The sequence below is a fragment of the Lycium ferocissimum genome, unplaced genomic scaffold (assembly GCF_029784015.1).
Source record: "Lycium ferocissimum isolate CSIRO_LF1 unplaced genomic scaffold, AGI_CSIRO_Lferr_CH_V1 ctg992, whole genome shotgun sequence".
Taxonomy (NCBI): domain Eukaryota; kingdom Viridiplantae; phylum Streptophyta; class Magnoliopsida; order Solanales; family Solanaceae; genus Lycium; species Lycium ferocissimum.
Genome location: NW_026727946.1, coordinates 27,497 through 54,530, shown reverse-complemented (window position 1 = coordinate 54,530; position 27,034 = coordinate 27,497). Strand labels below are relative to the sequence as shown.

Genomic DNA, 27,034 nt, shown 5'->3' with positions numbered 1-27,034 from the left:
AACGCTTGATGATTATCAACTAGCGGGATAACTCGTACACAAATAGCTTATTTGGGGTCATTGTTTAAGTCATGCCCTAAGTTTATAAAATTTTGCAAGTCTATCCACTTCAACACAAATATGGGAACGAAGTTCCAACTATCCGTATCTGTACATACAAATTTTTGTCTGAAGTTGATAAGTCACATACATGGCTAAACTTCAATCACGTATGACTAATTCAGGCATTTTTGCATGCACTTTAACCACATATGGTTGAAGTTTTAGGCATTTATGCCTGATGTTTAGCTGAATAATTTTCTTACGTAGAAACAACAATTTGTTACTCAAATTTCAACAATTCAATGCCCATAACTACTCAACATGAGCTCAAATTTAAAACATGCACTTTAACCACATATGGTTGAAGTTTTAGGCATTTATGCCTGATGTTTAGCTGAATAATTTTCTTACGTAGAAACAACAATTTGTTACTCAAATTTCAACAATTCAATGCCCATAACTACTCAACATGAGCTCAAATTTAAAACATAGGTTCCAAGTATTGTGAAGCATAAACCCCAATAATCAAATTCTCAAAAACAAAAATAAATCTAAATAACTCATTTTGTGATAATGGTGATTTGCCAAAATTTTCAAGTTTTTCCAACAACACCAGTGTCATTTAAACTCATTTTTAAAATTTATAAATTGGTATAATTTAAATAATTTTAGAAAATTGGGTATAAATTAAGCAGCAATGTCCAAATAACGTGTGCCGTGATTTTTTTATTTAATCAGCTAACCCTGACTGACTCTTACTCTATTTCTCAGACATTGAACTCAAAATCTCAAAAAATCTTAGCACGTTAGTAGGTATCTGGACATGAATTTGATAATCATCGCAAAAGATAGTATTTGAAGTTGACTTGAAAAGGGGTATTTGGACATATTAAAATTGTGTTTGGACATGCATTTGGATAAATGTTGAAGTTTGATTTAGAAATTGTCTTTTACTTAAAAGAATGATTAGAACCAGTATTCTAAATTGTAAAAAACTCAACTTCAGGTTAATGTGAGAAATTGATAAGAATGTATAAGCAAACATTTTTTCTTTTTTGAAAAAAGCAAAAAGTTTGTTAATCCAAACGCGTTACTTTGAGAAGAAATTTGATTTAGTTTAATACTATAAATAAAAACAAAGGTGAAAAAAGGGGTGTTGTTCCATGATTTCTATATTGTGATCAATACTAATTTATCCACGTTAACTAATCTCCACCCCTTCCCTTTCCCTTCCTTTTGTTTCCTTAATTCCAACAGAAAAAGTAAAATCTTTCAACTCTTATTTCCACTATATATAATCAAGAACGAAAAACCAACAAAAGTACGTACGCGTTTGGCCATGGAAATCAAATAGATTTCACTTTATTTGGAAGTTTAAAGTTGGAGCTGTATTTGATTATAGTTTTTGTAAAAGAATATTTGGTTGTTTGAATGTACCGAAAGTGAAAAAAGAAAAAGCAGGATTTTATGTGTTTTTTAAATTTTACTTGAAATTTTTATGGCCGAAGCTGATTCTCAAATAAAGTGAAAATATTTTCTGAAAAAAAGTGAAAACTTCTCATGGCTAAATGGGTCATATTACAGTTCAGTTGCTTTAGTTTTTACTCTTAATTGTTATTTATTGATAGGACTACTTTCAAGTTCAATTAATTGACGGTTTTTGACTTATATGAGAAAAACACGTACATTGAAAATTTCCAATTTCTCTTCTTAAGCATAATTTCCACAATATAATCATTCTTCTTGGCTTTAAGATAATATATGAATTATTCAAGTAAAGAGTTGTACTATTGAAATAGACACACTCCGATTTTCACTTAGCCACCAAAAGAGAAAAGGAAAAAAGAAAAGAAAAGAAAGAACTACACATACATATGAAAAAAGTTAACAACGCACCAGAAAAATTAATGCTAAAGTAACTAATCTTTTGTGAGTGCATTCACAGGTCAAACACAAAGATATTTTTTTAAAAACATTTAATGGACGAAATGAAAATGGCTTTCAACTTTAGCTTAATCCCATGAAAGTCAAACGGAGACGCATTACAATATTAAAAGTTAACATTATTTTCAAAGCTAGTCAACTAGCACTAAGAGTATTTAAAGTTTCATAGCACTATCTCCTCCTAAAAGTTACTACAACCCCCAAATATTTACAATTACAAAAATATAAATAACACTAATCGTCTAAATGTCAATGGAACGAGAGAGAACATTCATGATGAAGAGAATTCTCTTACACAACATATCTAGGGGACCGAGATTGCCATTATCCCAAAATAAAAATACCACTAATCATCTAAAATTCTTACTTAGTGAAAAACTAAACTTTTTGTATTGACAATTTATAGAATTTCTATAATGTCAATGCAATTTATTTTTACTCTATATTTAAGAATAATATACTAATATCGCTATGGAAACAATCTGAATGTAATAATTTCTTTTTAAGTAAATGGATCAAAATACATATTTTAATTAACTTAAGGATAAACTTATTATTGAAATGTTACAAGGACTTAAAATAAGAATTTTTAATAATTAATGTATCAAAAGATAATTATTCAAAATTAAAATACCACTAATCTTCTAACTAACTATCAACGGAATAAGTATGGAACAAGGGAAAACTTCCATGATGAAGAGAATGCTATTACGCACACACTTACATATTATAAAAAAAGAATTAGAGGAAACGTCAGTAAAAGTCGGCACCGATTAGCAAAAGTCGAGATTAAAATTAATTTAGTATAACCTAAAGTCTAACATGTCATATCGTGGCAACCTTATATCCGCACAAGTGGAGAGGCTTGTCGAAGGTAGTTTATTTATTTAATTATACTTTGCTTCTGTCGTGGAATCAAACTCAAGAAAAACCAATCAAAAGTTGCAGCCAAGTATTGGACGGTTTGAGAGTGAAACAAAGGCTTAAATAATTCAATCATATAAATATTAGGTGGGGAAAATATCTAAATGGAGAGGTTAAATGACCAACATAACTAAAATTTCTTTTAGTTTGTGTTGAAATGATAGTTAGTTCTTGAGAAATTAAATGTTTTTTTATATGTTTTGTCTGATCTATTTTGTAGTAAGAAAATTAGTATATGACCCCCATATACTTACTTGACATACAAATTTTATAGAATTTTCAATATTAAATCTGAAGTGCGGTACTGTCAAAATTTTAAAAACTTATCTGTATCTTAACTAATAGATGCATGATAATAGATCGGCAAAGGTGTAAATATATTAGTTAAGACTTAAGATGCATCTATCAGTTAAGGTGAAAATTATATATTTATGGGCAAACGTGTAAATGCACTCCACAACTCTGCGATTAGAGTAAATATACTCCTCGCTAAAAAAGTAGTGCATAAATCTTACTAGTATTATTTACTATCCTTCTTCTACCAGAATTAACACACAAAATGTCCATATTCCTTCCTAACAGTAGCATTTAATCCTTTGTATTAATGTTCTAGTTATGGATTAAATGATTATTCAATTAAATGCTAAAGTTGGTAATCGCGCAAAATCAAATCTCAAATAAAGAAGAGCTACCTCATAAATTATTATGTAGTGTGTTTAAATTTTACAAACAAATGGGGAACATATAAGTAAATATCAGCCAGCAAATTTGCGAAGGTGTAAAAAGAGTAGACAAGATCCAACAAGTGCAATCCAATTGAGGAAAAGCCCATAATATGGCTATTTCCATCCATTTTTTGTCCGGAGTGTCCTTCAAATGCACTGGTCTTTAATTTTTGTCCCTCAAATTGTTGGTCTTTAATTTTTTGTCATTTTTTTAAAACTTCAGGTTTCGAACCCATATCGATTAAAAATTTTAAAAAAATTCGCCAGGTAGAACTTGGATTCGCAAGGCAGAATTCTGCTTGAAGGTAAAATTCTGCCTTCACCTTGGTCCGAATAGGCCTAAGTTTGCTATAAAGCTCTGCCTTGCGATTTTTTTTTACTGAGCCGGGGTTCGAACCCCAAACCTCATGATATTAGTTGAAGGAAAAAAATTAAAGACCACCAATTTGAGGGACAAAAATTAAAGACCACCCAGAATAAGGGCATTCCTGCGAATTGCCCATTTCCATCCTGTACCTTCTTATTGGGCTTGGTTCAAAGGCGTTGTTCCTACTAAACTCTTCCAAAGCCCAACAGATAAACTAGCTAGGAAATTAAGGGAAAAATTAGGTGGGATAACCAGTTTTGGGTTCTTATGAATATTTAATCACTATTTGAAATGCAAGTGAGAAATGGTTACTACTTTATAAGGAGAACATGAAATTTGGACAACAAGACCCCTAGCTAAACCATGGAAAACTCCTACACCTAGTGCTGGAGTTCGAACTCAAGGACATAATCTTTTCTGTGCTGTAAAACCCCCAACTGAACGACTTTTTTCCTTGAGTTTGAACTCAATGACAGAATCCTTAAGTTCTTAGCTATTAAATCACAAACTCAACGACTCTTTCTTTGAGTTCTCACTTTGACATGTGAAGCTCCGCCATAATGTGATGAAATCCCAACTCAAGGACTTTGTAGTTGTAGAACCACGAACTCAAGGACAAAATACTTGGGTTCAAACTTCATGAATGATATAATGGATTTCAATCTTTTACCAATTCGAAGCTTTTATCGGTTCACATTTAGGAACGCTTCATTGAGTTCAAGTGATGGAGTTTAGAACTTTTAAACGTGAAATTCAAGGTTCTATTCTTAAGTTTGCTATTGTAGAATCATGAATTCAGTAAAAAAAAACCAAAATTTGAAATTGAACAGTATAAGTTCAAACTCAAAAAAAAAAAAAAAAAAAAAAAAACGTAAAGGTTAAGTTCCACAAGTTCCCAGTTATAGAAGAAAAACGAACTCAATACATTACTGCATATTGACCGACTGAAACATGAGAGAATTGTAGTGTTTTTGTCCAATTCATTATAAAGTGATTAAATTTTAATAAGTTTTTGAATTGATGACTAGATTTTAATTAGCGAATTAAAAATTAGAAATTTATCAATTTCTCCCGAAATCTAGATTTAATTTAGAACTAGGTTGAATTGTCACTTGTTCTTTTCACCTAAAAGATTATGCCAGCACGATTCTCCCTTTCAGGTCAAAATTAAGGCAACCTTTTCTGTTTCTTTTCACTAAGAGCTTATTCCATTTCTTTAGACAAACTTTAAGATAATTAATGGTCACATTTTTCAAAAGCCAGTTCAGCATGATTCGTTTAAATGGTCTGTATTCACATGATAACAGTAGCTGGGCACATTTGGCATGTTAATATTAATGACTTTAAGAACTAACTTAAATTAATTTGGATTCGTGTGTTAGTTGAAGTGTTGGGGTCAATCACATTATTGTTGCACTAAAGTTTGCTTTTTATAGTTGGACACCTCGTGGTTGTGAAGTGACGTTGGTATATCCAATGTGCAAATAGGTAGGCCGTGAAAATTACTATGATGCCATTCTAATTTTGAAAGAATATAAGAAAAATCTCATTCCTTTCTTTAGTCTTTTTAAATTGGTCTAAAAGAAAACAAGTTGATAGTGGTTCATGAGCTATGTTCTCTTTTCCATAGTCTCCAACTCTCCATGCAGGTTAAATATGACAGAGATAAATATTTATTCATATCGAATGTTTACCCTAAATTAATTCAATTTATCATGATTAAATAATTTAATATATATAATGAAACTATGCGTCAATATATTAATCACGATTAAGTGATAGAATTAAGTATATATGCAAAACACATATCATGCATATATTAGTTTGGTGTAAACACTCGATGCGAGTAAATTCTTACGATATGATAGTGCTTATAAGTGCGACTATAATATGTTGCTAATGGTACTTGTCTTTAGCACATTTAAAACAAAAGTACAAAAAGAGAAAAAGGTGATGGGGCTAGAGAAAGACACAAGTTTTGTTTTTAGATTTTATACCAGGGGATATAATAAAAAGTATCGTGCATGTGTGAAAAATGAATTTGAGATTTTATGCTAGTGTACTAATTTCGTACAAATACTGCAGGGTCAAGATTTGGTATTTTGGTATTTAGATATAATTTTTGTTAGCTCCAAGGCTATGTAATTCATTCAAATCCTCATGTGTACTCCCTCTATTCATTTTTAATTGTCACGTTTGCTTCTTGAGAGTCACTAGTTATCACTTAATGTCTTGTTCTTTATCTCATTTTGAGCCTTTAACTTCATAAAAGACTGCTAATGTAATAACTGAGAGTCACTAGTTATCACTACAAGAAATATGACTTTTTGCAGTCATCACAGAAAGTGAAAACTTCTATAACAAAAGACTTTCCATGGTGATTTAAGAGTCGAGAACAGTCTTTATATGTGGTGAACTTGGGTATATACTATCTTGGATAGACTTCAGTAATTGATTCTTGTAAAATAGACGATGGAATGTGTTTGCTTGTGAGTTGATCCATCTTTCCTATACTAGTATAATCCTTAAAAGATGCTGGTCGATTTGGCTCTGGCAGAGTAGCAGACTCAGTATGAAGAATATGAGCTATCAAAGCTGTGGTAGGTCTTCCATCCAAATCACTTTGAACACATAACAACCCAATATGCATACATCTCATGATTTCGGACCCTGAATTTGAGTCACCAATTAGAGTTGGATCTACAAATTTCATAGCTTTGCCATCTTTCCACAGCTTCCAAGCCTATAAATATCGACATAGTATTCATAGTGTCCTCTAAAGGTTATCAAAAATAATTGAATGTAATAGGAGTACAATGTTAAAATGGTTTATGAATAAACATGCATGCGATTAAAATTATATATATTGGAATTTGAACATGATGATTTTACACTTAAGATTTCATGGTTAAAAATACACTTGAACTATAGTTTTTCATGAGTTTCCTACTTGAACTATCGGGTGTGCGAGTTCCTACCCGTACTATTACCAACTATTTGTTAAAACACACTTCAACTATTAATTGTTTCCTTTTCGATCCTACCTGAACAGTTGAAGATATAGATGCATGATACAAAAGATATTATTGCAGCAGGGAGGAATATTTAACAGGAACAAAACTGAAAAACTACATACTGCATTTTGAATAATACTCCCTCAGTTTCAAATTATTTGTCACGAATTCTAAAAATAGATCTCATATTATTTGTCATTTTAAAAGTCCAAAATAATTTTTTTTTTTCATTTTATCCTTAGTATTAATTATTATTGAAAATGTCAAAAATGTTAATTATGGGGTGATAACACATAATAAATAGAGTAAATATTCAATCAAGAGATTATATCTTGACATAAATAAGGGTAAAATAATCAAAAGCCCCTCCTAATTACTGTTTTCTTAAAGGGTGTGTAAAAGAGAAATACGGCAAATAATATGAGACGGAGGAAGTAGTAAATAAAGGGGACTCTTAAATACAATTAATATGCACTTACGTGGGTAAGAAGGTCATCAAATTTATCTTCTTGACAAAATGATCTATTTCTCTTTCCACTTATTATCTCCAAAAGAAGCACACCGAAACTGAATACATCAGACTTCACAGAAAACTGACCATGCATTGCATATTCTGGGGACATGTAGCCACTGACAAAGAAAAATAAATCACATCAATTATAGCAATATAAATAGAATTTGATGTATGTAAAAAAGAAAAAGGAGGGATATATGAATTTATATTCTACAATTGTTGACAAACACTTACTATGTGCCAACAATTATGTTTGTGCTTCCTTCAGTTTGGTCAGCTCCAAAAATCCTAGCCATGCCAAAATCTGAAATTTTTGGGTTCATGTCTTTGTCTAACAAAATGTTGCTTGCTTTGAGATCACGATGTATGATTCGAGGACGAGAATCCTCATGAAGATAAACTAATCCTCGTACTATTCCTCTTATAATCTTGTCACGAACGGACCAACTCAATGTAGCTTGCTTCTTGGTATCTTAAACAAAACATGCAAGATATTAGAATTAAAGAGTTACTACTAAATATAGAAACTGACATTTTTTAGACTGAGCAAAAAGAAAAGTAAGATTCATAAATTGAACGAAGAAGTATACACAAACATACCAAATAAGAAATAGTCGAGGCTTTTGTTGGGGACAAATTCGTAGATGAGAATCTTTTCCTCTCCTTCCAAGCAAAAACCAAGCAGTCTCACTAAATTCCTATGTTGAAGCTTAGCTACAAGTACAACCTCATTCTTAAATTCTTCTACACCTTGGCTTGACCTTCTTGATAGCCTCTTTACAGCTATCTCTTGTTCATTAACAAGTTCTCCCTGAACGAGTTAAAAGTCTTATACACATATTAAAAGAATTTTATATTATCAGGTCAGCAAAAAATAAGAAAAATAAAACATTCTATGCTTCAACATGTTAAAATACCCTCATGATATATAAATATAATTAAACTGCTAATGTATATACCCTCACTTGAGCCGAGGGTCTTCCAGAAATAACGTTTCTACCTTCACGAGAAAGGGGTAAGGTTCGTGTACACTCTACCCTTCCCAGACCTTACTTCTGTGAGATTACACTGGGTATGTTATTATATAAGTTGGAATTTTCATGAATCTGAAGTTACTAGATTAATTACCTTATAGACATCACCAAATCCACCCATGCCAATTTTGTTTTCCGCAAAGAAGCAGCTAGTGGCAGCTTCTATTGTACTAAAGTCATATTGCAAGGATTCAGCTGTTAGAATCCCATTAAGATCATCTACAACATATATTAAAAGATAGCATCAATTACTTAAGGAAAATGAAGGACTTGAATTGAACTAAAGGCATAAAGATCATAGTTGCATTTTACCATTCGTCTCCTCTAGAGTATTTTTCCTTTTCTTCAGTAGCAAAGGAAAGACTACACTGGATATACTTTTATTGGTTGATAATAATAAAAGTAAAAAACCGATAGCGACTACACAAACAATTAGGACTACTTGTTTTGGAACTCCATTATGCCCTGCATCAACAAATCAAGAATTCAAATTCATCAATATAAACTTTGATATGATATTCTATACTACTACCACTAATATTTTAGAATACGAAGCTCACCGACCCGACCAATTAAAATTCACGCCGGATAGGCCCGTTAATGACAGAGTAGGTGGCTTGCTATTGTATTATTTCATCCGTCTCAATTTAGTGATACTTCTCATTTTTTCAGTCAAACAAGAAAATTTTTGATCGCGATAAAGAAGTTTGACTCTCGAAATCTGAATTGTGCCACATAAATTGGGTCAGAGGGAGTATTAGTAATCTGTACCTTGAATATAGGAGAGAGCAGGTGAGTTGCTAGTGTAGAAGGGGTACACTTCTTGCCTTACAAAACAACTGGGAAATTGAACTCTAGCACCCTTATATTCATCACAACACTTATGGAGAACTTTGATCACAATTCCAAGGCAATTTAGGCAAGCAGAAGAAGAAATATCAGGAATGCATTGAGCTAAGGCATAAATTGTTGTGTCAGCAGTACTGAAATTGTCTTCTCTAGTGGCAAATTTCTTGCCTATCGAACGATCACTAGCAGCCCGAGCCGCGACGTCATCCATCATTTCTCCCAGCTTCTGTTTGAACCTACTTTGTTCATCGGTTGAAATTTGAATAACATTACGTAGAACAAAAGGTCTATCTGGTTTGTTAATTATGGATCCGTAATCAGGCTTGGGGAATATTGATCGATTCGAATAACGCAATAAGCAACTGTCCGACCAAAATACAGCCATTTTTCTGGCGGGGCAGCCCTGTTGGAATCGAAATAATTAAGGCGTCATGCAGAAACTAACAATTGCAAACCGATAAAACAGACGACAAAGAATACTATACTAAAGAAACATAATATTTAATATGGTTTTGTCAAGTTACCTACATATTGAGAAAATTAATATTAAACATAAAACCTATTGACAGAATAATCTCCTCCTAAGCCAAATTCTTTTATAATGACTACAATGTGGGTGTTACCGTATTATTGTATAAGTTAAATGATCTTCTATTTTTAGAAGCGTATGACTTCTCTTTCAAGAAAAAAATAGATATGGTAGAGTCATTTTCCACCAAGAAAACCTTTTTGAAGTAAAAAATTAGAATCCAAATAAGCTCGGACATTCAAGGCAAACCTTGACAAACCTGGATTATTTTTCTAGCAGCTCTGCTTGCACAATCTTGACACGCTGCACTGGGAATATCGCCTCGACACATAAACAAACCATAAATTCTTTCAGAATTACCATTGTTACTAGTGGAACAGTTGTAGAAACCATATTTCCTCGAAGCATTAGAAAGGGTTGAAAGTAGGGAAATGAGGTTGGAATGATAAGATGTGTTTGTATTGTAAGTAGTTGTGTTTGGGCAGTAATAGTCATCATCAGCTGATACTGTGCTACTGATGAAGAAAAGCACAAGGCATAATGTGATATTCAAACTAGGCATTATGCAAATTGAACAATTCATCTAGACGAGGCAAATTTATAGATGGTGAAAATTGAGTAGAGGGGTAGTACGAAGACTTCAATTTATTGCTAGTGGTTGACTTGTTTGCTCGTTATCTATGTATATTTTTTTTACATCGTCAAGTTAAGTTCACTTAGAATATTCCTCTATTCCAATTTATGTAATACATTTCAGATTTCGAAAACAACAAGAAAATTTTTGACCGCGATTTATTCGTATGCCCTTTAAAAAATTAAATTGTTAATTATTGTGACTTGTAGTACTTTTTGTGTAGGTTCTAAATATGTAAATTATTTTTCAAAAAACTTAATGATTGTATGTCTGAATTCACGGTCAAAATAAAGAAGTTTGACTCTTAAATTCAAACTGTATCACATAAATTGAGATAGAGTGAGTAATAAGCCAATCATCATGTGGCAAGCCTGATAGAATAACCTGAAAAATAATAGAGAAGGAACCTACTATAGCCAATTAAATTGACCGAATAGCTTAGAAATTCTTTCATTGGTGTATAAAAGTTAAATTCTTCATTAACAAGCAAGTCAAGTTTCTAACATAAGTGATTAGTGGAGCACCCACTGAGAAACTTCCTGATTGCCTTGTGTTGTAACTCAAAGAGTTAGGTAAAAATTACATAGGAAGGTCGTCTTAGCAGATTTGCGCTATTGAAAATGGCAACCAATTTCATTCTTAAAAGAGACCTTTTTAATTTGGCTAGAGTCCATACCACCGACCAATCGATTTTGTTTTTTTTTTTAAATTGCAAATTGGATTTTTTTAGTGTGATCATTTAGATTTTGATTTCATTTAAAAGGTTTTGCTAAAATAAACTTGTAAACAACTTTAGGTACCAAAACAAGCTCTATTTCTTTTTTACAATTTCCGGCTTATTGCACATTTTTACCAGAATGAGAGTTAGATTGGAAAATGGATGTCTTTCAACTACTACAAAGACTCCTATTTATAAGAGATGAAAAGCTAGTACAAATACTACACTTATTTATAAGTACATAGTACAAGTGGAACACTCAAACAATCAAATAAATACAGCGAAAAAAAAAAGTCTTACAATTTAAGACACTTAAGTGGCTAAATTCATGGGTAAAACTTTTCTTGTCACAAATTCTAACGAATTATTACGATTTGATCTGACGGATCGCCATATTTTATTGTGTAAATACCGGCACATTTTGTGACGCTGAAGTCTTCTCTAATAGCAATGCTTTGAGAATACTGAAAAGTGAGTTATCGGAGACTCCTTTTTTGTTTTGGTAAATAAAACAAAGACTTTTCTGTTATATATAAGTGTGGAAGAGGGACCAACACAGCATTGACTGCTTATACCAAAAGCTTTATAAATTATACACGCAATGAATGCTTGTACGGAAAGCTATATAACTTGTACACTTTAACCAACTACTTGCTTATCCCACGTGGACATATGTCATAGTACTTAATATTTATTCCGTTCTTATGTATAGACGTATGCAGTTCAATTTTAATTCTCCGACATTTATTTCCTCCGTGCACTTTTACTTGTTCACTTTTGACTTTTCACGTTCTTGCTAAATATTTATTCTCTTCTCATGTATAGACGTATGCAGTTCAATTTTAATTCTCCTACACAAATTTATTTCCTCCGTGCACTTTTACTTGTTCACTTTTGATTTTTCACGTTCTTTAAGAATTAATAAATCCCACGTGGACATATGTCATAGTACTGAATATTTATTCTCTTCTCACGTATACACGTATGCACTTCAATTTTAATTCTTCGACACATATTTATTCCTCCGTGCACTTTTACTTGTTCACTTTTGACTTTTTACGTTCTTGCTGAATATTTATTCTCTTCTCATATATACATGTATGCACTTCAATTTTAATTCTCCGACACATATTTATTTCCTCCGTGCACTTTTACTTGTTCACTTTTGACTTTTCACGTTCTTTAAGAATTAATAAATGAAGGATTCCCTTCGTCCCATATTACTTGGCCACATACTATACTTGACTTTTCACGTTTTTTAAGAATTAATAAATGAAGTACTCCCTTCATCCCATATTACTCGGCCACATTACCAGAAATATATGTCTATTTTTATATTCTATATTTTTCTTATTATATATAAACGCCCAAGGTGGACGAACACAGCAACAATATGTTGTACAAGAAGCAAACGGCGAAATTATTACTCTAAGCGTTATGACTAACGTGTTTACATTTCGCCAAGTTGAACATTAATTATATAATTTCTTGTTGTTCTTTTTAAGTCCTCAATGTCCGCGTTGTCTTAATTGTTCTTTCATTTCTTTCGTTTGACATATACTCCCTTTGTCTCAATTTAAGTGTCTACGTTTGACTAAGCATGAAGTTTAAGAAATAAAGATAGACTTTCAAATCTTGTGGTTCTAAATTGAAAATGTGTATAATATAGTAAAATATCCTTTGAATCTTGTGATTATAAACTTGACATGTAGGATATTTGAATTGTCAACTTACTAAATTAAAGAGAGGCGGACATAACCAAAATAAGACATTTTTTTATTTATTTAACAACAAACGCTCAAGGTGGATGAACACAACAACAATAAGTTGTGCAGAAAGCAACTAAAATTTTACCCTAAGCCGGGACTAACATATGTACATTTCAAAAGTTTAACATTAATACTACCTCTTGTGTGTTTACTTTTAAGTCCCACGCGTCTATGATATCTCAATCATTCCTGCATTTCCTTCATTTGGCATATACTCCCTCTGTCTCAATTTAAGTGTCTACGTTTGACTAGACACGCAGTTTAAGAAATCAAGATAAAGTTTTGAATCTTGTAGTTCTAAATTTAAACTGTGTATAATGTAATAAAATATCCTTTGAATCTTGTGATTATAAACTTGACATGTAACATATTTGAATTGTCAACTTACTAAATATAAAAAGAGGCGGACATAACCAAAATAAGATAAATTTTAACAACAATTGAGAAATTAAGGGGAAAAATAAGAGGAAAAGAAAAAAATATGGAGACTACATTTCGGAAAATTGCGGATCCTTTAAAATATACAAACCATAAAGACTAACTAAATTGACTAATCAAATCAATCATGTTGGGCTACGTGCATCGCACGAGTATAATTTGCTAGTCTTTTACTATAGCTATACAATTCAAATATCAAATCTGACCTTATATATACCGTGTAATTTTTTGACAAAGAAGTTTCGACTGAATCGCTTCCTCCCCTAACTCTGCCCCTGCCTAAAGTGCATATACAGAGAGTACGAATCGCTGAACTAATAAACTCTTATTATTCAAAAAGTATATGAAAAGAATAATCTCAGAATATTCACCGTGAAAGAGGTTCATATGAAGCTAGGTCCCTTTCTCATTAATTTTCACCTAAAGGAGTAGACCATCACTGCTCGCATTTCCTTAGGCAAAAGTCGAGGTTACGTACCTTTTTCCACCAAATAGTCATACCATTTCTTTAGGCCAAATTTAAAGGCTGTTTTTCTCAAGAAGGCAATGCAACCGACTATAACTTTATTTTTTATTTATTTATTAAATCACAAGAAAAGAAAGGAAAGGGGAAAAAGAAAAAGAAAATAGAAAACGATTCTAGAAAAGGTATATGTAATATATATTTTAGTGTTTATTCAATAAGAGTATATGTTGATTCCAAGAATTTGAGATTTTTTATTTTTTGCAATAACAGAGAAATGAAATTAGAAAGAGTGAAGGGCAAGCGAAAAAACTCATAAGTTCATAACATATACGTAGAAACTTTGTGATTGAGTAGCCTTTAAAGTCCATTTACAAACATGAAAAAAAGTAATTGATTGTAATTCCAGCTCACCCTCATTGACATAACGGGTAAGGTAAATAACCAAAGTAGTACTCCTCCATTTCAAAAGAAGTGTCGCTTTAGCTCATTTCCTTTAATTAAGAAATACAATATATACAATGTATACTTTACTAAGTTATCCCTATTTATTAGATGTTTCTTGAGAATTGAGCACTATATATTAAGAAGAACTATTAGTTAGTTAGTGTAAGAATATTATTGGAAATAATTATTATTTTTTGTCTTGAATTTCTAAAGCAACATTTATTTTGGGACAATTCTTCTCTGCTAAAGCGACACTTATTTTGGAACGGAGAGAGTACTACGTGGAATAGCTAGTAAAATTCGTGATTGAAAGGCTAAATGCTCTTTATTTCAATTCGATTTATAGAATGAGAACAATTGTCGGCATCGATAGAGAGTAATTCCAACCTACTAATCGTACGTTGTAGCATTAATTAATCAATGACTTTAGATATTCACATTCCATACACAATTATTGTTAATTACAACTAGAGGTTTTAATAATTTTAGTCCACGTCCAACCACCCTAACAAACCAAATTGAACGTGTTTTGATTCCTCAATTATATTTTGTTTAATTTGTTCATGACTTTACACAGGTTTTAAACGCTCCAATATTTATTCTTCTGCCTGTTTTGTTAGCATTTGCATACGTTACATTCTTTTTGGTTTTAAAATCCAAAGAAAATATTAAACATTGATTTTAATTAGTCTTTATTAACAAAGTTATCTTTTTCAAGTCAATCAAGTAGAATTAAAAAAATTCCATTATAGAGCACAAGAACATACTTAATATAATGTAACCATGAACTTAATTCTCAAGAAAGAAGGAATTGAGCCAAGAATAAAGATAATGGCAAAGATTCAGAGGTTTGTCTATGTTTTGTGTCACTTAATTTTAGTACTTGTGAATGTATTTGTATTTAGAAAAATGTTTTATGAGAAGGAGAAGTTGAGTTGGAGCCAAAGAGCAGCAGAAGAAGCAGAATCAGTGGCCTCAATTTCATGTTCAGGCCATGGAAGAGCATATATTGATGGCTATGTTGTTGATGGAAAGCCTATTTGTGAATGCTATTCTTGTTATGGTGGCACTGATTGCTCTTCATTTTCCCCCAACTGTCCTGCTGATGTTGATGGGTAATATTCTCCTCCTCCACACCCCCCCCCCCCCCCCCCCCCCACACACACAAAGGCCAGGGGCGAATTTATAGGCTAAATATGGGTCACGTGAACCCGTGGTGTCTCCGTAAATGCATAGATATTATATGTATATATTTTCTAAAATTTGTATAATATTATATGCTGGCGCCCATGTTACAAGAAGGTTAAATGCTGTACTTGGTTGAATGTTGAGTTATTTACCTAGAAAACTAGGGATCAATTCTCACTTAGCTTATTATTTTGTCTGGTAATCCTGTACCAAAGCTTGAACAAATAGAAAGAAATCACTTAGTATTTTTGCACGAAAATCCCCTTTTTGATATATAGTGTGACAAAATTGTTCTGTAACATAAAATAGACAAGTTTACCCCTTGTCTTTTAATTTGATTTTGTTTTCTATTTTCATGTAACAATACTACCTTATTTTATTTTTAACTTTTTATTACTGGACACATACATTTTACTAAACGGGAGATGAAATAATTCCATATATATTTTATTCCGGGACTATAATCCCTTATCACTGTCATAAAACGACTCTAAATTATAGCTTTGTTATACAAAGGATTGAAGGAAGAGGTTTAAATGCAAATAGCCAATTACAAAAATTAAAATAAGTTAACTTTATTAAACAAAATAGAGGATAATATAGAATTGACATATAAGGGACAAAGATGTATAAATTTAAGTAATTACAAAACAATTTTGTTACACTGAATAAATATGGCTGACAGATATATAGAGTAGTAAATAATAGTGTATAATGTATGTATATACTACCTAGCAGCTGTAAATATTTTTGGTCAAGCGGCCAAATGTGTAACTCTCCCAATGTATAATTGCTTGTTTAATATGCAGTGGGGATCCTCTATTCTTGGAACCTTTCTGGATACAAAATGCAGCTAGCAGTGCAGTAGTAGTATCAGGCTGGCATAGAATGAGTTATTTCTTTCCTAATCAGTCCCACATATCCAAAGAGCTTGACAGAAACATAAGAAAGATACAATGCCAAGAATGCTATCACAAATGGAAGATACATTGTTTTTGGAGTAGGCTCTACTCAACTCCTACATGCTGCAGTTCATGCTCTTTCCATTGACAATTCAACTTCTTCCTCTCCTTACCTTGCAACCAAAGTGGTTGCTAATAAAATCCCTTACTATTCGGTAATTCGTTCTCCTCTATTGATAGTTACATATACTCAATGTCAAAGTTTAGTAGGAGTAATATTGAGTTAGAGCCTGTTTGGAAAGCCACCTGGTAATTGGAATTGGTGTAATTACTACCCTGGTAATTACACAGCCTAGTAATTACACAGTATTGTAATTACCACGGCCTGTTTGTTTGTCACAATGTAATTACAGTGTAATTACAAGCGTGCTGTTTGGTTGCATATGTGTAATTACACAGTTAGTTTAATTTAAAAATAAAATTTAATTATAAAAAATTTAAAATTAATATTTAAAAAATATGTGCATATATAAATGACATTAAATTATTTATTTAATAATACATTGTTTCTTGAAAATATGTTAATTAATAATCATATATTTGTAACTAATATTGTAAAAAATAATTGATATGTAATTTCAAATTAATAATATTTTAATTGATTATAAAACTTAAAAGCATACCTTTTTTGTGAGAACATCATGAGATTGGATGTTTGACAAAAAAAGAATATTTATAAATATAATGCCATAACATTATTCAAATGTTTGACAATAATTCTATCAGTTTGTAAGTGAAAAATAAACAACGAACGATGTGAAATAACAAGTCAATAGTACTAAAGCAAATATTTTTAAAATCGAAAATATAACCTAAATTCAAAATCCAAAAGAAAAAAAATTTAACATAATACTCTTATGTCAAATTCCAACGTTACATAAGTAAGTTTCAACGTAACATAAGTAAATACTCCTATAATTCAAAAGAAAAGGAAAATACAACTCTATAACCTAATTCACAACGAAATTCTATTTTAATAACTTCACTCATTATATGCCAAGTTTGTTAATGACTCATTATTTCTAATATTAAGAGATGTAATTTCAAATATTAGAATATTAACACGGTTATGCTAAATGAATAAAATAAAAAACTAAAAAAAAAATACAAGCAATTACATGGAACCACAAGAAGTAAAGGTTGAGAATGAGAAGAAAAGAAATGAAATATAAATACTATAAAAAGAAAAATATATTTTAAAAAATAAAAATAATTAAAAAGTAAAAATAAAAAAGAAATTAAATAAGAGAAATAAAAAATAAATTAGAAAGGAAAGAAATTAAAATAAAATAAAATAAAAAAGAAATTAAATAATAGAAATAAAAAATAAATTAAAAAAGAAAAGAAATTAAAAAGAAATAAACTAAAAAGTAACCCTGTAATTACAGGGTGTAATTACACCCAATTCTCAGCCCCCCGCCGAATGGAGGTGTAATTACACCTCTCAATTACACCCGAATTCCACCTAGCGTAATTACGGTCAAACAAACAGGCCAAACTGTGTAATTACATCCAATTCCAATTACCTGGGTGGCTTTCCAAACAGGCCCTTAGTAAAAAAATGGATAAATATCTGATCATGTAATTTTTTTTTTTTTACCATATCGATATAGTTTATCCGGTGGTGTTAGTTACTCCCTCTGTCCCAAAAAGATTGTCTTAGTTTGACTTGGCACTGAGTTTAAGAGATAAATGAAGACTTTTGAAATGTGTGGTCCAAAATAAGCCTTAGATATTTGTGTGATTGTAAATCATCTCATAAAGTTAAATGTTTCTAAATATAGAAATGTGTCAATCTTTTTGGGACAAACTAATATGGAAAGTAAGACAATCTTTTTGGGACGGAAGGAATATATATTTTAAATATGCTCGCTATTGTATAGTAACTAGTTGTAACAGGTTCCCTTACGTACTACCAAAAAGTACGAGGAATGGTAGTTATAATTAGACTACCGCAGTGTCGGTAGTGTCATCAGCATCAACTAACTATAGGGGTGTTGGCCATTTGTGGAGGGTGGGTGGGAAGAAAAAAAAAAAGAGAATTTTTTATCGTTAGAATTTTTAAACTCTGATACCATAGAAGAATTGAAGTAAAGGCACAAAAACTTAATAATAAACTTTATTGAATCAGTACTGACCTTTAAATATAGGAGGAATCAACAAACTTTCTAAGCTAACTCCTCTTATGGAGAAGAACCAAATAAACTTTGGTAAGCTAACTCCTTTATTAGGAGATTTATTTAGAGTTTGAAATTATCAACAGAGAACAAATTAATGCTAACTTTATCGTAATAACCTGCTAAAGAAGAGATAAACTAGTAACAATATTTTGAACAATAAGCGTGTGCTCTAATATTGAATGGAGACTTGCAGTCACCTATTAAGTGACCTGAACGTATAAAAGTTCATTAAACTGTTAATGTATAGTGATTACTAGCTAGAAGTTGAAATATTTGTTCTCGAATGTAACTTTTTGTTTACCTCCATCTTAGTAATTACTAACAAAATATAAGCTTCTTGTGCATACTTGAAACTAATTTAATTTAGTTTAATTTAATTTTCTCAGCCTTATAAGTTTCAAACAACATACTTTCAAACACATCATTATGAATTTGAAGGAGACTCATCCATGTTGAAGAACAAATCAGACTTTGCTGGAAATGTAATTGAGTTTGTGACTTCACCAAATAATCCAGATGGGAATTTGAGAAGTTCAGATCTAAAAGGCCCAAATGTAAAGCCCATTGATGATCGTGCTTATTATTGGCCTCATTACACAGCAATTCCTGCTCCTGCTGATGAAGATCTCATGATTTTCTCTATGTCTAAGCTCACTGGTCATGCTGGAACCAGATTTGGGTAAGTAACCAATATATTTAATGCAAATTACATGTTGCATGAAATTAGTAGATAGAAATAGGATACTTTGCGTCTCACTTTATATAGTGGTGTTTAACTGGATACAGAATATAAGAATGAAACAAATTAAGACTTTTGAAATTTTTGATTTAAAATAAATCATAAAAAAATTGTGTTGCTGTGAATAATCTCATTAAGAGTAAAATGAAAAATTCAAAATAGAATATATCCTCGATCTTTTTGACGTCAATCTTGTGCTAACTTTGAGTTCGTAGAATACAATAAATTAGTTTCACAAGAAATTCAAAATTCAAAATGAAAAAAGAATCAATATCGTGATGGCTTTGTTACCTTTTTTTCCCCCCTCTTTTAATCTCTTTAATTACGGCCAATGATTGTGGCAGGAGGATAAGATATTCCCTCCCTCCTTAACTAGAGGCTTCGGGTTCAAGCTTTGGTAATTAAAAAAATTCCAAATGCTTCCTCCTTTAATAAGTCTTACGTGGCACAAATTCAGATAAATAGACCAATGAATTATGAATATTGTATGGTTATGAGAAAAATATCTTTGAAGATTATTTTTGATCTCATTGCTATACATTAATGTAGGTGGGCAATTGTGAAGGACGTGAATGTGTATAGAAGAATGGTGGAATTTATTGATTTGGCTGAAATGGGGACATCAAAGGATGCTCAATTGAGAGCTTTGACTCTTCTAAAAGTTGTTGCTGAAGGAGATGGCAAGCAACTCTTCAATTTTGCACATCAAATTTTGAAGGATCGTTGGGAAAAATTGAGTCAAATCTTTTCTCTTTCTAAACGTTTTAGCCTCCAAAGAATTCCAACTCAACATTGCATATTTGTTGAGAGAGTCAGAGAACCATCTCCAGGTGTTTTATTCTTACTCTTCTTGATTAAGTTACTTTCCATTAAATTACGTTGTTATGAACTCAACTCAACAAAACATTTTAAAAACTTAATTTTAAGGTTTCTTCTTGTTCTTGATTGTTGACCATTAAAAGTATTTCCAAATTCATCAAAGGTCATTGAAGATGTAAAAGTCAACAAAGTTTTTTTAATTGAATTGAACAAACATTAGTAAAAGAGAATAGGGCCCCAAAATTAAGCTGCCCAAAAAATTAATCAAAGGTTATAAGCTAATCATGGCATAGTTTAGGCTATACCGTTATACTTTATTAGAGTTTAAGTAATATTATATACACAAATAATGTAAAGACACCACTTTCAAAAATTCTTTTATGTGTAAAATCAAACACCCCCCAAAACTTCGATCATTCTCCCATCTTTTAAAGTTGACAAGAGGGGAAGAATGTTTATTGTTCAAAGTTGAGGGGGGAGTTTGATTATTAAAGCAAAGTTGAAGAGTGTAAATGATTTTCGCTCATCTTTTAAATATATGCGTATATACACACATATATATACATATTTTATACAATAGGCCGACACCTATTGAAGATACTAAAAAGTATAAATACAATTAAGGAAGAAAGTAAAGCCTTAAAACCACAACAATCCTTTTCCAAACACACTTACAAGCAGAATTATGACAATATATAAGTCGATATCACTTGCACAAGTTTAACCTGCCTACACATTGTTTGCTGTGTTTGTTTTCTGAAAAATAAATCAATGTGGCATTGATGATGGCAGCTTATGCATGGGTGAAGTGTAAGAGAAAAGAAGATAAAAACTGCACAGAAATCTTCAGAGTTGCAAAAATCATAGGTCGTCCAGGTAGCAAATTCTTTGCAGGAGATCGTTATGTTCGACTCAGTCTATTAAAGGGCCAACATGATTTTGACATGTTGATCCTTCGACTAAAAGAATTGGTCTCCCTAGAATATGAAGCCAGTGCACAAGTCATGTCAAGTTCTTATTAGATGATTATATGATTTATGCATATCTTCCTTTGAGATTTCATCATGTAATTTACGATCTACTCTATGATCTAAAATGTCATGTAAAAGCCTTTCCTAGACTTCCAAATTTTGTTCTGACGTTAACTATTACTTAATGGGTGGTCATCCAGCTTTGTGTCCATTACCCAAAAATTAACATTCTTTTTTTGTTTCTCTTTTGTTACATAAAAATCATTTTACTTCGCTCCACCTGTCATAAAAGTAACTTTTGATGGAATTTGAAGAAAAGCCTACCTGAAATGTGAGAAAATAACAACATCCTTTATGTTTAAGGGTAGGTTCAAATGGCCCCTTAAATATATTAACAACAATATATTGTTGATTTCTATGGCCAAACACCTACTAAGCATATTAGCAACAATATATATTCGTTGTTGCCAATTCTTTCATACTTTAAATTTATAATAATCTATATCTCACCTTATCCCATCAAACTTGATATTATTTTATCCCTTCTGGGTGGTGGAATAAATTATTTAAGAATTATAATTTCAGGACTATAATTCCAGGATGACTTAGTCCGTGAACCAAACGACCTTCGATTTTTTTAAATTAACAATTTTATAATCACTAGAAAAACCATTATTTCAATTTGTCTTTTAATAATTATATTTTAATATATATAGTTACAGATATATTTCATAGAAGGCGTAAGTATAGGATTTTCATATTATATTGATATAAGTGTCTGATTTTAATATACGGGGTTATATTCAAAATTGGGTCATATTATAGAGAATGTTTAGTGTAATTAACATTATATTTAGAGCTTGTTTGGAAAGCCACTTTGTTAATTATTGGGTTTGAGTGTAATTACACAGTTGTGGCATGTTTATCTGACCAAGTAATTAGTTGGTTAGCATACAAGGTTATTTTTAATCTCTTTCTTTTTTCTTTTTTCTTTTTTTATTTTTTTTTATTCCTTTTAATTTATTTTTTATTTTAACTTTTTGAATTCTTCTTTCAAAATATCATTCTTTTTACATTATTTATCTTTTATTTCTCATTTCTAATACTTCACGTGCTTCTACATAATTTATCATATATTTCTTCTTTCTTATTGATTTTTTGTTATTTTTCATTTCACTTAGCTACGTTATCTTTCTTATTTTGTTTTTCTTTATTTTTTCATTTCACTTACATATGTTATTATTCTAATTTCTTTTTTTTTTTATATAGAAAAATTATACCTCCTACTCTTAAAAGAATAAGTCATCTACACACTTGACTTATAATGAGTGATGTCATTAAAGTTGGATTTCGTGGTTGGATGTGGTTATATGTAAACTTAGCTTATATTGAGTTGTGTTAGAATTGATAGATTGTTTTTTAACATCTTAATTATGTTATGAAATTATGGTTGTAAATATTACACTTTTTGTCAAACATGTTGTCCATGATGTTATTGCAAAATGTGTGCTTAGTTAGAAGTTCTTGTTGATTGATTCAATTAAAGTATTATTTATTTGTATATATCAATTTTTTTACAATATTAGTTATAAATTTATAATTATTTATTTCTATATTTCCTAAATAATATGTATCTTGAATACATAGCAATAGATAAAATGAAGTACTATTTCCTATATAAACATGTATTTGTCAAACATTAGTGCTTAGTTTTGATACTAACTTCTATTTTAAATTTGAAATATCTAACTGTGTAATTATAGTTGGGCAACCAAACAGTACGCTTTTAATTACAATGTAATTACGTTATGACAAACAAACAGGTCATCGTAATTACTATTCTATATAATTACTAGATTGTGTAGTTACAACCCTAGTAATGACACTAGTTCCAATTACCAAGTGGCTTTACAAACAGACCCTTTATGTCTGGTAGAGACAAAGGGGGAAAGACATGGAGAAAAGGGGAAGAGGAGAAAAAGGGATCTTTTAATATAATTATTAAAAATATAGTTATACTAAAAGATAAATTAAAATTGTAAGTTCTTAGGTATTTATTTTTATAAATTTTTTAAAAGAGGATGACTAATTTTCTTGTAATTTTTTTTCCCACACATTTGATTAAAAAAAAGAATAGACATTTTTTGAAACATGTATCTTCTGAACTTCATAAATATGAGATGAACTCAAACTACTTAGTAAAATATACCAACTATTAATAATAACTTTCTTTCACTTTAAACATGTAAGTTTTATAATTTTATTATATAACAATTTTTCATTTTTATTTTAGTTTGTTATTTATTCCCCTACTTCAAAATTATTATAAATTTACTTAGTTAGGTAAAGTTTCATTTGCGTAGAATTTATATTACATAACAGGTTTAAATATTTTAATTAAATAGGGATAGCATCATTAATATTTTGGAGATTTGAAATATAAAAATAGTTTGCCAAATAGTAAGAACCATAATCATATTACTAAAGAATTTGTATTCATTTTTTTGTATTTTGGAGTTTCAAAAGATTAATGTTTCGAAAAATGTATTTTTTTTTTTTAAATCAGGTGCGTGAATAAAAAATTCTCATATGTTTGTCGTCTTTGTTAAATCAATAAATACATAATAAAAATTTTATGTATAATTTTAAGTTATTTTTAATAATTTTTTTTAATGCTTAGTTATGGATATATCTTATAAGGGTGTAAATGTAGGATTTTGATAGTATAAGAGGTGTAAGTATATTTGAATTTAAAATACAAAGCATGTATCTGGAATTGATTCTTATTACAAGGATGTTTTTTTGTAACTAATTTAAAAATAAAGCGACAATACCAATCTAATAAGAGTAACCTATTTGGCCAAAGATTTTAAGAAGTCAATAACATATTTTTGTTTGAAAAAGGTATCTCATTAAAAATTTGAGGTGTTTGGCCAAAGGAGATAAGTACTTTTGAGTAATAATAGAAGTGGTTGTTCTACCGATTGTAAAAGATTATTTTTGAAGACAGAAGATACCATTATCGCTGATTTTTTATTTACAAAATTAGCCTTATTAATTTCAAAAGAGAAATTAACTATTAAAATATTATCCTTCTTCATTCCCGTAACTTTTTTTATTATTATCTTCCCAAATCTTCATTTTTGAAAATCTTTCCAGGTTCAGAAGATATATAATTACTTTAAATTTAATTATTATGCCTATGTAAATTATATTTATTTTTTCCCTTTAAATGAATGTTAGCATTTACTTTAACGTCAATTGCTATTTCTCATAATTCGTTTCTCTTGTATACAATTTTGTTATTAACTCAATATGCACATGCAACACACTTACACTAAAACTAGTACCCCTAAATACAACAACAAGAATTTAAAACGTATGGTAACAAGAAAAACTTGTGGTAAAAGTCGTCTCTATTTAGAACATTGCATAGTTTGTGATAAAATTTTGTTTGTCACTGTGCTGCAGTTGATTAGAGACACTAAATAATCGTCACTAATTAACTATAATGGTAGTGACAAAAACTAAGGTCAATTAATTATAAAATTTTGTAGCTAAAGCTTACAACTTTACCTACAAACTCTAATATGTCGCTACTGTAACAACATATTTTTTGTTACGACATTGCATAGTTTGTGACATAATTTTATTGTCACTAAGTTGCAGATTGATTAGAGACAATAAAATAATCGTCACTAATTGTTATAGTATTAGTGACAAAAACTAAAGTCACAATTAAAAATAAATTTTGTAGCTAAAGCTTACAACATTTAACTACAAACTCTAGTTTGTCGCTATTGTAACAACGTATTTTTTGTGACGAAATTTTTTTGTGTCCAAAATTTAATTATATTTAAGACAAATAACAGTTTGTCACAAATTGGGTACATTATTAGTGACAAAACAACATGTCACTGGTTACTTAAAATTCGTGGCTAATATTGCTCTAGAAATGGCTGTCAACTCATTTCTGGTAGGAAACTTTAGTGGGCAACTTTTGCTACGAATTTTTGTGTTTCGCCATTAAAAATATGTGTCCCATATATTTGAAGATGAAATGTAAGTTTTGTCACAAAAAGAGAATAATTAGTGACGAACTTTGTGTCGTAGCTAATAATTTCATAGCTAAATACCACATTTGTTGTAGTGAAAAGTGAGCATATTTGATCTCCACCAAATACTTCACAAACTCTAATTGTTAGATTTTATAGAAACTGTGAAAAAAAAGGAATTTAATATGAACTCACATTTAGAGGTGGTGTTTTCTTTGTAATTTCGGCTATTCTTGGTTTATTGCAGGATTACTTTTTCAGTTTTCCATTAAATTTAGTAGGTAGAGTTTGTTAAATGTACGAAAATAAAAAATGTGTTATAATTATTTATTATTGCGGATGTCTATCTTTGGAGAAAAGTTAGGGTTTGTGACTTTGAGACCAAGTTAGTTTTATTATATTTTCATCCCTCAAGAGAAATAAGAGCTCTCCTCTCTTTCTCTACAATATTCTTCTTTTAGCTTTATTAATTTATAACAAAATACTCCTTTTTACCAAAACAGAGGACAAAAACTGGTCAAAAGTATATTTAAGAGGCCATTTTGAACATATCCTCAAATATAAGGGAATATTTTATTTTCTATCACATTTCAGGTAGGGTTTTTTACCAAATCCAGTTATAGTTACTTTTGTGATAGGTGAAGCAAAGTTAAATAATTTTTATGTAACAAAAAGAAGATTTGAAAAAAAAAAAAAGAACAGTAACTTTTGGATAATTAACACAAAGCTAGATAACCACCCATGAAATTTGTGATGTACTCAATATATGAGGGTAGTATAATTCTAAATTTAATCCAATTTTTTTATATTTTTATATATAAAAGGATCAAAACACATATTTAATTAATTGAAAATCAAAGTTTCTTAATTACATATCATAAGAATCGATCAAACATAAAATTTATTATAATTGAGAAATCAAAGTGTTATTATTCCTACCTACTTGAAAAGAATCTGCAACACATCACTTATTCCCAAATCAAACGCCAAGAGCCATATTTTTTTGAAAAATGCCCTTTCAACCAAAGATTTTTATCATCCTCTTAGATGTTTCAGCTCAACAATGCTGACTACTTCAAAGTCCAGACAAAGAATCTTATCAAAATATGCTTTTGAATAAACCACACATCACATTTCTTAATCCATTCAAGGAGAGCAAAAAGGAAAAACAATTCCAATAAAGTTTGAAGAAAAAGAAGAAGAAGAAGAAGAAAAGTTTAGAGGGGAGAATATCTTATTCTTACCATGGTTAAAACTCTTTGGTCAATAAAACAACGGAAAAGGGCCAAATATACCCCTGTACAATGGGAAAAGGACCAAATATACCCCTCGTTATATTTTGGGTTCAAATATATCTCTATTGTTATATTTTGAGTTCAAATATACCCCTACTGTAATACTTTCACACATATATACCCCCATTTTAACGGAAGGACACGTGTCATCATCTTGTTGGCCTATTTTAAATTATACCCTAATTAATAAAAACACAACCCATAAGCCGGTATCCGATTAAACTACTCATACCCTACCAGAAAAATTTGTCTCATGGAGAGATTAGGTACTAGAGGTGAGCAAATCCCACGTTGCACTCCAATTCGTCATGTCTTACGTGTTTTTGTTTTCTTTTTTTTCTTTTTGCTTTTATGTCCGTTTAAATTTAATTGGTCGTATTACTATATTTATCTTTTACAAGTCAACTAAAAGTT

At 30.4% G+C, this 27,034-nt stretch overlaps 2 protein-coding genes across 2 annotated transcripts; one reads left to right on the top strand and one right to left on the bottom strand.

Annotated features, from left to right (window-relative positions):
• Positions 1-6,377: 6,377 nt before the first annotated feature.
• On the bottom strand, positions 6,378-10,575 carry LOC132046230 (cysteine-rich receptor-like protein kinase 44). The gene is made up of 8 exons (XM_059436798.1): positions 10,202-10,575; positions 9,336-9,816; positions 8,877-9,029; positions 8,659-8,783; positions 8,131-8,341; positions 7,765-8,002; positions 7,496-7,646; positions 6,378-6,745 (listed from the first exon to the last, which is right to left on the bottom strand). Exons 1-8 carry the CDS (start codon positions 10,523-10,525, stop codon positions 6,431-6,433), a joined length of 1,998 nt encoding a protein of 665 aa, XP_059292781.1. The 5' UTR covers positions 10,526-10,575; the 3' UTR covers positions 6,378-6,430.
• A 3,614-nt stretch (positions 10,576-14,189) lies between these two features.
• Positions 14,190-21,439, top strand: LOC132046227 (tryptophan aminotransferase-related protein 4-like). Its single transcript, XM_059436794.1, is given in 6 exon segments — positions 14,190-15,526; positions 16,409-16,555; positions 16,557-16,716; positions 19,128-19,420; positions 20,030-20,310; positions 21,092-21,439. Coding segments are annotated over 6 exon segments (1,443 nt in total). The 5' UTR covers positions 14,190-15,194; the 3' UTR covers positions 21,322-21,439.
• Positions 21,440-27,034: the final 5,595 nt, after the last annotated feature.

What these genes read in the sequence shown, in the direction of transcription:
- LOC132046230 (XM_059436798.1), bottom strand. Translation starts at nt 10,525, where the DNA reads ATGAATTGTTCAATTTGCATAATGCCTAGTTTGAATATCACATTATGC. An exon ending in TACTCTAGAGGAGACGAATG is followed by an intron (nt 8,784 to 8,876) that starts GTAAAATGCAAC and finishes TATATGTTGTAG; the next exon opens with ATGATCTTAATGGGATTCTA. An exon ending in GATTTGGTGATGTCTATAAG is followed by an intron (nt 8,342 to 8,658) that starts GTAATTAATCTA and finishes TAACTCGTTCAG; the next exon opens with GGAGAACTTGTTAATGAACA.